This window comes from Beta vulgaris, chromosome 3 (genome assembly GCF_026745355.1).
Source record: "Beta vulgaris subsp. vulgaris cultivar EL10 chromosome 3, EL10.2, whole genome shotgun sequence".
In the NCBI taxonomy this organism is placed as follows: domain Eukaryota; kingdom Viridiplantae; phylum Streptophyta; class Magnoliopsida; order Caryophyllales; family Amaranthaceae; genus Beta; species Beta vulgaris.
In genome coordinates, this window is record NC_079204.1 from 31,219,770 (window position 1) to 31,235,390 (window position 15,621).

The following is a 15,621-nucleotide window of genomic DNA, read 5'->3' on the forward strand; positions in this document are numbered from 1 at the left end:
TCGGTTTCATTTGGGTCTATATAAAGATCTATTTGGTCTTTCTTTGTTCATTCCATCACCTCCAAAAAAATGATTTTGTTCCTTCTAAAAAAAACCCGTATGTTTTTTTTTTGGCAATTCAAAGTTATTATTAATAACCAAAAAAATAAGGTGAAGCCAAATAAGCTTCTTACAACCTAGTCCTCCATCACATCTCAAATCTGCCAACCCCATTAAAGGTTACAGACTAATCAACCAGCATAGTTCTTTCATTCTCAGGACAATTACATGCAGTCCTAAATATAATCTCTTTAACTAATTCAGTAGCAGGAACTACAGCATCATTAAACACTTTATTGTTCCTTCAAAGCCATATTGCATAAACAGCCTCTATAAAATAGCCTAACATAGAGCCTAGCTTGACATCTTTTCCCACGAGCTTTGATCCTGGCCTTCCTAACCTCTTCACAAAAAGAACGAGCCTGGTATTCCCAATGCATCTTGCTATGAATACCTTCCAGATTGTTGTAGCATAATCACGGGTGAAAAACAAGTGCTGAATGGATTCATCTTCAGCTTCACATAATTTACACCTAATAGAGCTGGGAATGTTCCATTTACTGAGCCTATCTGCTGTAGGAAGTCTGTTCTGCAATACCATCCAGAGAGTAAATTTACTTTTGGGACTAGCCTTGTTATTGCAAATAAGCCTGCTCCACTCCACCTTCTCAAATGACCCCATCAATAGCTTATAAGCTTTCTTAATGCTATATTTGTCATTATGGACTACTGAGTTCCATCCTCCCAGCTGATGTAATAACTCTCTAGCTGGAATTATCTTCTTAAGTTTCCATGACATACTGTTGCTAATGGCAACAGAAAAGATATCACTCCTTCTCATATAATATTCATTTACCCATTGGACCCAAAGCTTATCAGCTTTGAAAGTACGAGCCCATAACAGCTTCACAATTGCAGCTTAGTTCCAAACTTCCATGTTGATGAGGTTCCAGCCACCAGCCACCTTTGGATTGTAAAAAGTAGTCCAAGCAACAGGGGCTTTCTTAGTCTCCAATGTCTTCCTTGTCCACAAAAATTTCCTGCAAACAGTTTCAACTGCTCTTATAAGTTTCTTGGGAAGGGTGAATAACTGAGCCCAATAATTTTGCATTGAGCTCAGGATGCTTCTCACTAGTTGAAGTCTCCCAGCATATGATATAGTCTTGGCTATCCACCCTTGAGCTCTCTCAGTAATCTTGTCCACCAGAACTTTACATTGGGAAAAGTTCAACTTCTTTGAAGCCAAGGGAACACCCAGATACTTAAAAGGTAACTCTCCCATTGGCAGCTGCACAGCTTCAGCAAGGAGAGTTGCTTCATGGTTCCCAACTCCAGCAATGTAAATATTGCTCTTCTCTAAGCTTGCAACCAGCCTGAAGCTTCTGAAAATTTATTGAAGGCAGCCATGATCTTGGTTACAGAGCTAACATCAACTCTTGCGAATAACAACAAGTCATCAGCAAACATAAGGTGGGTAAGAGCCAACCTCTCACATTTGGGATGAAAATTATAGTCAGGATCACTCTTTAATTCCCCAATACACCTACTCAGATACTCCATACAAACAACAAATAAAAAGGGGGGGAGGGGGTCACCCTGTCTTAATCATTTCTTTGCTTGAAAAGGTGGAGTGGGAGTACCATTTAACATAATGGAATATGAAACCCCCCTCACACATGTCATTACCCATCTCACAAAATTGTCAGGGAAACTCAACTCAGCCAAAACTCTTTCTAAAAAACTCCATTCAACAGAGTCATAAGCCTTTTTTATATCAACTTTTATAACACATCTAGGGGAGACATGGGCCCTAGAATAACCTTTGATAAGCTTAGTGGCAAGCATTATGTTATTTGCAATGTTTCTCCCTGGAATGAACCCTGCTTGAGAGTTGCAAATCACTTCATTAATCACCCCTTGAAGTCTCTTGGTTAGAATCTTTGAAATGATTTTGTATAGTACTGAACAGCAAGCTATAGGCCTATAGTCTTTGACTTGAAGGGCTTGAGCTACCTTAGGAATCAAGGTAAGAGTTGTGATATTAACAGGATGGTGGATGAATGACTCTTGAAAGAATTCTTCCACACCAGCATACACATCAGCTTTAGTAACCTCCCAGCTCTTCTTGAAAAACATTGCATTAAAACCATCAATACCAGGTGCTTTATTATCATCTATAGAAAATAAAGCATGATCAATCTCCTCATGAGTTACATCCCCACTCAACTTCACCCTAGCATCAGTGTCCAGCTGAGGCCCAGCTCTTATAGTCTGGAGGTCAATACCTGGCAGCCTATTAGCACAAGAGCCCATAAGATTCTTGTAGAAGTCTATCACCTCTGCTTGAATGTCCTCCTTTACAGTCAATATCTCACCATGGCTATTCTGAATTACTGAAATGTTATTCCTGGCTTTTCTTATTTTCACAGCATTAAAGAAAAATTTTGTATTAGCATCTGCAAGCCTAAGCCAGCGGATTCTAGCTTTTTCCTCAATACTATCTTCCACACTAGACCAATGCCTAAGCTTGGCCCCACCTCCTTTTCATTCACCTGGAGCTCAACTTCATTACTATTAGCCAACCTAGCTTGGACATCAGCTAGGATGTTTCTATATTCTTGCACCTTAAGATGAGCATGAGAGTATTGCCTTTGGTGCAAAGTTTTCAGGGCTCTCTTCACTGCCTTAAGCTTATTCCAAACATTCTTCAAATGATGCTGATCCCTAGTAGAGTGCCAAGCCTCCCTTACAGTATCTAAGAACTTCTCATCCTCAGCAAGTATGTTATTAAATCTAAAAGGCCTGCCACCCTCTTCATGCCTTGAACAAAACCCTACCAGCAGTGGAGTATGATCTGAAATCCCCTCTGGAAGATACTTCACCATAACTTCTGGAAATTTGACTAATATATCAGTTGTGATAAAAGCCCTGTCAATTCTACTAAGGATTCTTTCACCAATAGCTTTGTTATTCCAAGAATAATAAGCTCCTGTATTAGGAGCTTCCATTACCCCCATGTCCAGAATAAAGTCTGCAAAGTCTCTAGTTTCAGCTTCACTGACAAGAGCCCCATTTACCCTATCTGATGCTTGGAAGATTGCATTGAAATCACCAATTATAAAATAATGCCCCACTGCTTCTTCCATCATTCTTCTTAAATCCATCCAAAGTTGTCTTCTATCTGCAATAGTATGTTGCCCATACACAGCTACAAGTGTATATGCAGGCTCATTAATTTGGTTTACTACTTGAACCATAACACATTGCTTTGTCATGCTCAGTACATTAATGCTAACTATTCCAGGCTTCCATCCTATCCATATCCTACCTCTGGGAGAGTAATCATAATTACTCACCCACTCCCAGCTGGCCCCAAATTTCTTCTGAACAACCTTAGCTTTTTTGCTCCCTTACTCTAGTCTCAAACAAAGCACAAATTTCCACCTGATGTTGCTGTAAGAAAATCTTTGTTTCTTTTATTTTAAGAGGGTCATTGAGACCTCTCACATTCCAAGCAACAAGATTCATTAGGATAAATAGGGATTAGGTCCCCTAGCACCCCCAGTTTTCCCTAGGTCTTGAGAATAATTAACCGTCCTAGCATAATGGAATGACACTTGTTTCCCTTTAGACTTCCTAGTAACCACTTTCCAAGGTTCCTTTTCCTCCCCTCCCTGCACAGGTTCAGGGGTAGTAACAGGTGTCAAAGTCTCTACAATACTTAGCTCTACTTCCTTAATAGGATCACCAGTAGAACTAGGATCTACTACTAAGAGAGGAGCACCAAGATTATCAGAGGTACTAGCTACTACTTTCTTAGGAGGCTCTACATTCTTAGGCACCCACTTTTGAACAGGCTTAGTAGGTTTCCTGGGGATGGTTTTGTCACTGTTATGTCCCAGCATTTGGCATTTATGACAAAAGGCAGGTAACCAATCATACAGCACTTTTTGTTTAAACACCCTTCCATTTGGATTAGGAATTTCCTTTGTAACATCCATTTCAATCAAAATCCTAGCAAAAGAGACCCTCAGTACCTTTGTAGTACATTCATCAGCATAAATAGGCACCCCCAATAGACTCCCAATCCTACTAAGTGAGTTATCACTCCAGCAATTCAATGGAAGGTTAGGAAGTCTAACCCAAACTAGGACCACTTTCAGCACTTCCTTATGGAAATCAAAATCAGATACCCATTGTTTAACAATCATAGGTTTACCAAAGAACATGTGAGGTCCTGCATACAGGATAGCATCCCTATCCTCCTGAGTTCCCATTTTAACAATGAAATAGCCTTCATCATGTTTGTAAATTGTTGGCTCCACCTTGGCATTCCATTGAGTTTTCATATAATCCGCAAGCATTGTAATAATAGGATTTTGCCCTACTACATATATGATCAAAGCATTCCTTCATTGTTCACTTAATCTTTCAGTTTCAGATTTATCCAATCTAGCAACTTGTCTACCCTCAATAACCATTAGAGCTACAGAACTTAAACCCATACCTTGTTCACCCATTCGGTTTTTGCCAGTGAATCCTTTCCGCTTGTTCTGAGCTACTTCCTGGTGTTGAACTCCAGCTACCGAACCACCACCATCAGATTCTAAGCATACCTCCTTCTCCTTTGTACTCACGGTTATTGTTCCATTGCTTTGAGCTTCAGTGGTTGTCTCTTTTACTCTAATAGAACCTGTATTGCAACCTGAAGATGAACCGGTGCCGGCGAGCCATTTACCGACGCCGTTGCCTTCTTTTTCCGGCCCATTTGGGCTCAAGTGTGCACGATAGCAATATCACCTTACCGTGCACCGGGAGAGCTATAACGGGTTCTTGAAAAATATTTTTCAGCTACAATTAAAAAAAAAAAAAAAAACCGTATTTCACGTTTCATATTTTAGAAATTTAAGATATACAAAGTATCATCTTCTAGTGGATCCAAAATGTATCAATGATGTGAAAAAGGTTAACAATGTTATGCTCGAATTCTTGGACCAGTGGTCCATGGTTGATGATAAACTTACTACATGTCTTCAAAGTTTAAATAAAATAGAAGAATAAGAAGAAGGTGAGAAAGCTATGGGTTACATTACTATGATCATCTCTTTTCGTAATGCTATTGAACTTGCTACCAAAGAAGCAAAGTGTACCGTTGAGTATTTGGAATCTCTTATTGAGAAGTGGAGTATCAAGATGTATTTGTTAGCTACTACTAAATTATCTAGCAAAAAAAATAACCTTTGTTAGTATTAATCGTAATTGTTCAAAATGTTGGTTTCTTATTTTCAATGTACTAATCGATTATATTCAATGAGTTTTCATGTTATTATGTATTATTCGGTTATGGTAAAATAGAATATATTTTGTTGTTGCCTTTATTGTATGTCTTACAAATCGGTTTGTTAAATTGTTTTGGTAATGATATAATGGTCATATAATATTTGAATGACATAATATAAGTAGTGTATTTCGTTTATAATATGCATATCATAACTTGAGAAAAACTTTTCATTTTAGTTATATAAGTGATAATAATAGGACGTTTTCATAATTATACGTTATAGAATCATTTTTTTTATTTTTGGAAAAATATAACCTATCAAAACGGTATGAAAAATTTAAAAATAAATGTGTGATTGTTGCACCATAATGTAAAGGCCGAAATTCTACACTTTTTCCTAATTAATCTACTCTCCAATAAATTATAATAGTCAATCATGTGCAAGTTGACAACCATTGAAAAATGTATTCCTAATTTGAATCGTGTAATTTTACGAATTGATTCAATCAAGCTGTAAATATGATAATAAATCGATAATTGTATTTTTTCGTTTTAAAAAGAAAAACAAACATATACAAGTAGATCATTTATATCAAAATTATTCCTAATTTGGATTATATGATTTTAGGAGTTGAATATTAACTTATGGAAATTATCTTTCATTATTAACTTATGGGGGAAAAATAAATTCGTTTTTAGTATTAGTATAGTCTTTTAGGGTTTGATTCAATCAACCTGTAATATGGAAAATATCACTTAATTATATTTTTTATTATTATTTTAATTCATTAATCATGTTCAATTTGATCACATATATCAAAATCATTCCTAATTTAAATAATGTGATTTTAAAAATTGACTCAATTTATATTTAATACGGAAATTATTTTATAATAACATTATGTTTACTTCTTTTTTTTTCAACCCTCGGTGAAAATCGTTTTATTTTTTTCACTATAAATAAGTTTATTATCTTTTATTTTCCATACATCCTATACAAGTTATATTCTTAAAAAAACGTGTACATTAATTTTTTATGGTACGGGGAATGACTATTGTTCATTTAACTCAGCTACTTCACCAATATATGTAAAGACTTGGCATTCAAAAGTGGAACGTTCTAATTTTTTTGATCATGAAGGTATGGAACTAACAATGTTTCCTTCCGATCATATAAAATTCTATAATGTTCGCAACAATGTTACGAATCCTGAAGATTTTTATTCGGATAGTTGGTATATGACGGAGTATGTATTCTCTACAATCAGAGATTCTAGGACTTTTATTGACTTAGAATATATGGTACTACATTTTCTTCATTGCAATCCTGAACGAGCTCATTTCGTATGTCGATATCCATTTATAGAAATCAACATGAACGATGGAGGTGTAATACCAACCACATAAAGCATTTTGTTGGATTACTTATCAAATGAGAGTGACTAGTTGTCCGATTTTTTTGACATTGTATGATCTTTAATTACGTAATATTGCTCATATAAATGTCAATCAAATAAAAACAAAATTTATGTTGTACTTCCACCTATATATTAATTGGTCATTTTCATGTTTGACTCTCATTGGTCAATCATTATAAATACCATACCAACTTCTACCCAAATTCAATACATTTTCCCTAAATAAATTCGGCTATGTTATATACAAATGAGGCAATTTTTTTAAAAAATTAAATAATTATCAACATTCCGAAAAAATCATTTAAAATTTCCCTACCAACTAATATGTCTTCCAACTTATTCAATACTTTGAAAAGTGTTAAAAAAATCTACCTAATGTGTATTTCATGCAACAATGTCATTTTCAATTTTGACCACACTTGGTCAATCCTTATGAATGCTATATCTACTTCTACCAACATGTAATAAATTTGCCCTAAAAAAAATTCGGCCATCTCTTCTATAAATGAGGCGAATTTCCTCTTTGTTTTTCCTAAATATCAACTCAATACATTTACAAAGCACTTCATCTATTATTCTCAAATCTTTCAAATTTAAGCACATAATCTCAATGGATTCTAAAATAGCTAAGCATATGGTAGAAGTTAATGATGCCACTTTCGAATTTTTAGAGTTTTGGTCGACAATTTATCAGAAATTTTCTAATGCATGTTACAAATTACGTAAATTAGAAGATGAAGGAAAGGTAACCATGGGTTATATTGGTCAAATAATCTATTTTCGCAACCAAATTGAACTTGTTTCTCAAGAAGCAAGGAATATTGTTAAATATTATCGTGATGAATTGGAGAAAGGTGATGATTGAAAATGGTGTTTCACAATCTATGACTAATGAAGCCTTTGAAAAAACTAATGTAGTATCTTTAATCATTTGTAGTTGATCTTTATTTTAGTCGTTTCTTATGTTTTATTAGATTATGTTTGTTGTTATTAGTTTTAGTATATTTGTTCTTAGACTACCTTATTGTATCTTTCTTAACATCAATCTAATATATGTTTCGAAGTTTTTAGTTATTGTTCCTAAACTACCTTACAATTACGATTTACTACAATATACGATTTACTACTTTATTAACAAATATTGTTTTTTATTGAATGATAATTTCGGTCATTTCATGATATGAAATTTTAAAATAATACATAATCATCGGATTTATTTTTTAAATTTGTATTTCACGATTTTATTAATAACTAATCATCACCTTATTAATAACTAATAATACATGACCATATTTGGGAAGTTAAATATTTCCAAGAAAGAGCAATTTTGGCGCCAACAAATGAGATAGTGGAGATAGTCAATGATCATGTTCTATCTACCATTCACGGGGAAGAGAAAGTGTATTTGAATCCGGACGCTATAAGCAAAGAAGAGGATAACTTTGGAGTATATGAAATATACTATACTGAATTCCGTAATACAATAAGATGCTCCAGTCTCCTGAATCATAACATACGATTAAAGGTTGGTACGCCAGTTATGTCTCTAAGGAATATTGATCAAACACTTGAATTATGTAATGGCTCGAGGTTAGTAATTAAACATTTAGGCAATCGTGTTATTGAAGCAAATGTTATTTCTGGAAGTAATGTTAGAGAAAAGGTATTTATCCCAAGAATGACACTCACTCCGTCTGACTCGACCAAATTTCCTATCAGATTACAGAGACGCCAGTTTCATTTGATGGTTTGTTTTGCTATGACTATAAATAAAAGTCAAGGACAATCTTTGTCCCATGTAGGCCTGTATCTCCCGAGACTTGTTTTCAGCCATGGTCAATTTTATGTTGTCGTGTCCAGAGTTATGAGCAAGGCTATGTTCAGTTCACCTTATTTTTGCTTATTTCAGATCTAATCAGATCAGATCAGATCAGAAAAAATAAGTTCAGATCATATCAGTTCAGATCATGCTTATATTTAAAAATCACTATATCTTTCATTACATATTAGTAAAAATTATAATAATTGAATATTAATAAAGTACTCATTGAGACGAATCAAACAAGACCCCACATGACTATGTTTTTTCTTATATATTGAGAAAAATCTAAAAGATAAGATCTTGTTATCAGATCAGTTCAGATCAGATCCGATCAGATCAAAAAAATAAATTCAGATCAGATCAGATAAGTTCAGATCAGAAAATTTCAGGTGAACTAAACATAGCCCAAAAAAGGTCTCAAGATCCTCCTCTTTGATAATGAACACAGTGTGTACAAGTACAACAAATGTAGTTTACAAGGAAGTATTTACAAACATATAGTTTGAGTTAAACGCTTTTTTTAAAAAAATTGTATTGTGCGCTCATTACCACAGTTACATTTAGAATTCATGAAATTGTATAATTCGTTTCATTCTTATTATGTGACTTAATTTACTGATGTTATAAAGCGATAAATACACCTGTACATTATGCACGGGTCCTAAAACTAGTTAAAATTGTAAATAGGTAAATCTATTGCTGCGGTTTTTAGCCAGAACTGCAGCAAAAAGTACATGTAAAAGTAAAAAAAAAGTTTTTGCACTTTGCCATCAAACTTTAAACCTAAAAAATGTTTACAAAAAAAGAACATTCTATCGAATAGAAAAAATGAAAATCCTCAACTATATTTTGTTAGATTCATCAAAGTGAGCGTAAACACAAACCAAATTAAACCTCTAGAAAATCATAGAAATTCAACAATCATAATCACAACTAACTAAGACATTCAAAATAATATTTAAAAAAAAAACATTATCTTCTTCAGTTTAAGTTTGACAATGAAATCAAAATTAAAATCAAAATCACATTCAACTAATAAATAAACTGAGATTGAGAGAGAATCTGAGGCCTGAAAAAGAAATTTCGATCTAAATTTTAATAATAAAAAAATGAACTGAGATCGAACAAATGTGCGACGAAGAGTGGCACAGACCAGGAATGTGCGGCTGAAGGCGGCACAGACTAGGAAATCGAGGCGAAGGCGGCGAACGTGAAGTCACGACGAAGAGGCGAGGGAAGAGGGCTAAAATTCGAGGCGATGCACTTGAGATATGAAGGCGGCGAGGCTGAAAATGTCACCGAAATTCGAGGACAATGATGGCTGTCGACGCACTTGAGATCTGACAGACGACGATGGTTGAAAGCGAAGTATCATTGGACGATGAGATATGAAGAGGGTTGAAGGCAGCGAAGTAGTGGAAGATGAGAGAGGAAGAGGATACTGAGAGAAAGCGACAGGATGAGAGGAGAGTGTCATGTGAGGATAAAGTGGATAGTGAGGAGATACGAAAAAACGGCTAAGAGGAGAGAGAAAAATCCTAATTAGGCGCGTCTTCTTTTATTAACTAAAAGAGTCTATTATTGCGGTTTAGTTTATAGTTTATACATTATTAAAAAAAAAATATTTTAATCTATTGTTGCGAATCTGGGAAGCAATTAAAGCAATAGATTTCATCAAAATTGGTCAAAACAGTTTGAAATGTTACTGTTGAGCTATATTGCTGCGGCTTCCATCCAAAACCGCAATAACAAATTACATTTTGATTTTTTCTCTATTTTGACGCGCTTTATTATTGGTATGGGTAAAACCGCCGCAATTCAACCATCATAATTAGCAATTATCCTACTAGTGCCAATTCCCATAAGATTGCTTTGATGAGTATTGGGAATATACTGTGATTGGGATAACATCCTCCACTTAGTAGGTTTGGTATTACCCAAAAATGAGGTTTGGTAATTATCTAAAAAATCTGATCTGGGTTAATTTCGCATTCTTAGTACAAGAAGGGACAATGGGGGCATAAAACTCAAGATAAATGAGGTTTGGTGTGGTATGGAGCCTAACAGACCTAGTGGCATGATTGTAAAATCCCCACAATATTGCTTTGATGAGTAATGGGAATGGATTGGAATTAGGAGAATATCCCCCCACTTAATAGGTTTGATATTGGTCAATCCCATATATGATAATTTCCAAAAAGCATCTGATCTGGGGTTCATTTGGGCTTTTTAGTACAAAAAGGGACAATGGGAGGCCAAAGCTCAAGTCAATGAAGTTTAGTGAGTTATTAGGCCTAATGGACCCAATGGCATGATTGTCCAATTCCCATATGATTGCTTTGATGAGTGATGGGAATGGATTATGATTGGGAGAATATCCTTCACTTACTATGTTCGATAAAGCCTAAAAGCTTGTTTCATAATTACCTAAAAGCATCTCATCTAGGATTGATTTGGGCTTTTTAGTACAGGGAGAGACAATAGGGGCCAAAAACTAAAGTCAGTGAGGTTTGGTGAGATATTAGGCCTAATGGACCCAGTGGCATGAATGTTCATCTCCATAGGATTGCTTAGATGATTAATGGGAAGGAATTCTAATTGGGAGAACATCCCTCACTTAGTAGGTTTTGTAATGTCCAAAAAGCATGTATAGTAGTTATGTAAAACTATATGATGTAGGGTTAATTTGGGCTTTTTAGTTAAAGCACGGACAATTGAGACACAAAACTCAAGTCAATGAGGTTTAGTGAGGTATTGGACTAAACGGACCTAGTGGCATGATTGTCCAATTTGCATATGATTGGTTTGATGATTAAAAGGAATGAATCGTAATGTGATTGAGAGAACATCTTTCACTTAGTAGGTTTGATAATGCCAAACCCATGTGTTGCTAATTACCTAAAATCATTTAATTTGTTTTAGGGTTAATTTGGGCTTTTTAGTACAAGAAGGGACAATGGGGGCCGAAAACTCAAATCAATGAGGTTTGGTGAGATATTGGGCTAATGAACCCAGTGGCATGGTTGTCCAATCCCCGTAAAATTGCTTTAATGAATTGTGGGAATGGAAACTGATGGGGAGAACATCCAATCCTCCACTTAGTAGGTTTGGAAATTATCTAAAAGCATCATATCTGGGTTGATTTGGGATTTTTTAGTATAAAGAGGGACGATGGGGGCCCAAAACTCAAGTCAATGAAGTTTGGTGTGTTATTGGGCGTAATAGACCCAGTGTCATGATTGTCCAATCTCCATATGATTTCTTTAATGAGTAATGGGGTTGGATTGTGATTGATAGAACATCTTCTACTTAGTAGGTTTGATAATGGTCAATCTCATATTTGGTCATTTCATAAAAGCGTCTTATTTGGGTTAATTTGAGCTTAATAGTACAAGGAGGGATAATGGGGGCCGAAAATTCAAATCCATGAAGTATGGTCAGTTATTGAGCGTAATGGACCTAATGGCATGATCATCCAATCATTCACCATAGGATTGGTTTGATGTGTAATGGGGATAGATCGTGATTGGGAGAACATCCCTCATTTAGTAGGTTTGGTAATGCCCAATCCCATAACTCAAGTTAAAGAGGTTTCATGAGCTATTGGGCCTATTGGACCAAGTTGCATGATTGTGCAATCCCCATAGGATTGCTTTGATGAGTAATGTGAATGAATTGTTATTGGCAGAACATTCTCCACTTATTAGGTTTGGTAATGCCCAAAAGCATGTTTGGTAATTACGTAAAAGTATATATGATTTGGGGTTGATTTGGGTTTTTTAGTACAAGGAGGGACAATGGGGTCCCAAAATCCAAGTCAACATGGTTTCGTGAAGTATTGGGTGAAATGAACTTAGTGACATGATTGTCCAATTCCTATAGAATTGCTTTGATATGTAATGGGAATGAATTGTGATTACGAGAAAATCCTCCGCTTAGTAGGTTTGGTAATGCCAATATCATGTTTGGTAATTACCTAAAAACATATGATTTGTGGTTGATTTGGGATTTTTAGTATAAAGAGGGACAATGGGGTTCCAAAACTGAAGTCAATGAGGTTTGGTTGGCTATTGGGTCTAATGGATCCAATGGCTCTTGCCCTACGATTATGATTCTGATATGATGATGATGTTTTATGGAAGACATCCCTTCTGTTATACAAGTCAAGTTACCAATTAGATAATTATGATGCATGGACATGATAAAAAGGATAATAATTAAGTCATGTTTAACATAAATGTTTAGGAAATGTTTTTACATTATCATTGTCTTCCTGTTTGCAACTAAAATGAATTGAATTGAACTTACTGAAGGATTTATGTCCTCGACTTAAATGCAATTACTAATTATATAATGGATCGTATTATGGAGATAATAAATTCGTTTTATTGGGTCGTCTATACGTCTTGCTAGAGAATGCCTAATATAATGGATCCTATGAGGTCACACATTAGACTTGGATCAACAAAAGAAGCCTAGAGCCCATAAGGGCCCTAGGGGTGGCCGGCTAAGAGGAATTAGGAGAGGGTTATTGTTTACCTAAAATATATTTATATATTGGGTTAGGCAGTACAGAAAATATATCAGATATCTCTTATTATTTTCTCTCTCCTATTCTCTCAAAAGTCACGTAATATACTCCATAAACTTGAAGAAGTTTTCTTCCTTTCCAACTAGTATTGATGGAGTGTTGATCTGGGTTAGTGGACCAAGTAGAGGAATCACATCTGGGGATCTTTATCCGGGTTATTCAAGCTTTGTGGAATTCACGCTACAAAGGTTAATTCTAAACTTATATGTGATTCTTGATTGTATATGCATGTGATCCTGTTTGAAGTGCTTATGAATTAGATTCATGAAATTCCGCTTATAGTACTTATAGAATCCTATAGTGGTATCAATTTTAGCCTCTTGCATATAGAATTTTAGTCATAAGTTTAGTTTATGTATCATATATTTTAATTTGATTAAGGGGAGGAATTGAATTATGGATTGAATAACTAATTAAAATTGATTAAAAGGAGTTTTAATTATTTATTTTCTCAAATTATTATAGCCGAAAATTCACCCTATAAACCCTAAGTTTGCGAAATTTAAAAATCTGATTTTAGATCGTTTCGAATAGTAAATTCATATTATTAATCTAATTTTCATGTTTAAAATCGTTTATGTATGAAAATAAATTCATGTAAAAGGTGTTTTATATGAATTACTGATTAACTTATATCAATAATTTGAAAATTAATTAAAATAGAGATTTTAATTTAATTTTCTGAATTAAGCATAAAAGAGTTTATGTTTAATTTGATCAAGATCACTAAATTAATTTTACAATAGGTTGTAATTTTAATTTCTTTCAAACAAAATAAAAGAAAAGAAAATTGTAGGAGGAGGAAGAGAACAGCCACGGCTGGTGGCTGCTCCGGTGATCTGCCGGCGAGAAAGCCGGAAAGGGAGACGCTGACTGCCGGCGAGCAGTCGCGTCGGGGGAAGAGGGTGGCGGCAGCCTTGCTTTCTCCACGCGCGTTCGACGTGCGGAGCAGTGTTGCTCGCTGCCGGTGATGAAGCGCCCTTCGGCGTCGGCTCGAGGACGAAACGACCGGCGAATTTGACGGTCAGGTGGTTGAATGAGTCGCCGAAATTGTTTTGGCGTTCAGGCAGCCTTGCTCCTGATCTATTTTTCGCATGAGTTTTAAGCAAAATATATAAAAAAAAAAAAAATTCTTAAAAAAACATGCTTAAAGTCTGGGCATAAGCAGTTTTTTTTTGTTTTATTTTGAAAAAACAGAATTTTGAGAAAGATAAGTAAATTTCAATTATGACTTGGTCATAAATTTCAATCCATAATCTAATTGTTTAATCCAATTAAAATTAGTTAGGGTAGTTTTATAGGATAGAAGCTTTAGGTGATTAGATATTACTTAAATTCTTTATCCTCTTGCTTTAATTGAGAATATTTGATATTTTAATTGTTGGCAAGTATAATACGTGATATTATTATGTGGCTTTTATATTATGATATAATTGCTATGTATGACTAGTATGGCCCAAATTAAGTTAGAAAATACGATCTGAGTATCGTGATGTATTTTTGTAATTTGAGATACGATCTGCGTATCATTACGTATTTTTGTAATTTATTTAATTTAGTTATTATTTAAATTATTTTGATACTTATGTAATCCAAACACTAGTAGAATAAATGCTTATTGCTGCGGTCAAAAAGTGGCCTATTGCTGAGGTTTTGGACGCGCAGCAATTAAGGGGGCAGCAATAGGTAATAATTATATTGCCGCGGTAATAATTAAAAGTGGCCTATTGCTGAGAGAGACTAATGTGTTTTTGCCTGCGCATATTCTTCTGTCACCATTGTTGAATGTAGCAATATCATCGACAACGAACTGGCGGTGGATGCGTGAGTGGAGAGAGAGAGAGAGAGACATGAGAGGATAGGAGAGAGAGGCGTGAGAGGAGAGGAGAGGAGAGGAGAGAGAGAGAGGCGTGAGAGGAGAGGAGAGGAGAGAGAGAGAGATGTGTGAGACTTGAGCGGAGAGTGAGAGGAGAGAGAGGGGAGAGGGGCACGGTTTTTTTAGGGTTTAGTGAGAGGGTGCGGTCTTAGACAGCCTTATATAATATTGGGCTTTTATATTGCTGCAGTTTTTTTATAGAAACCGCAGCAATACATTAAAATATTAATATTTTAATGTATTGTTGCGGTTTCTTTATAAAACCGCAGCAATATAGTTGGTCATAGTAGTCAATTAAATTTGAAAATTTGTCCCGCTACTATTTATTGCTGCGGTTTTGGGCGGGAACCGCAACAATATTGTCAATTTCTATTTTTTCTTTTTGCGTGTTATATTGCTGCGTATAGGTAAAACCGCAGCAATATCACCGCAGCAAATAGCATTTATTCTACTAGTGAAAGAAGAGCCCATCAAGAGAAGGCACATGGCTAAGGTGGATGGAGATCTATGAAGAGTCCAAGAAGGAGCCATTGATGCTTAATTCTTAGGATTAGGGGCCATACTAGATTATTTTGTTTTTGCATTTTATTATTC

The 15,621-nt window shown here is 35.1% G+C and overlaps 1 protein-coding gene across 1 annotated transcript; it reads right to left on the reverse strand.

Moving 5' to 3' along the window:
* Positions 1–343: 343 nt before the first annotated feature.
* Positions 344–880, reverse strand: LOC104906927 (uncharacterized). The gene has a single exon (XM_010695757.1). The coding sequence runs from the start codon at positions 878–880 to the stop codon at positions 344–346; it is 537 nt and encodes a 178-aa protein (XP_010694059.1).
* Between the last annotated feature and the right edge of the window lie 14,741 nt (positions 881–15,621).

Coding starts and splice junctions, on each gene's coding strand:
- LOC104906927 (XM_010695757.1), bottom strand. CDS start 880: ATGAGAAGGAGTGATATCTTTTCTGTTGCCATTAGCAACAGTATGTCA.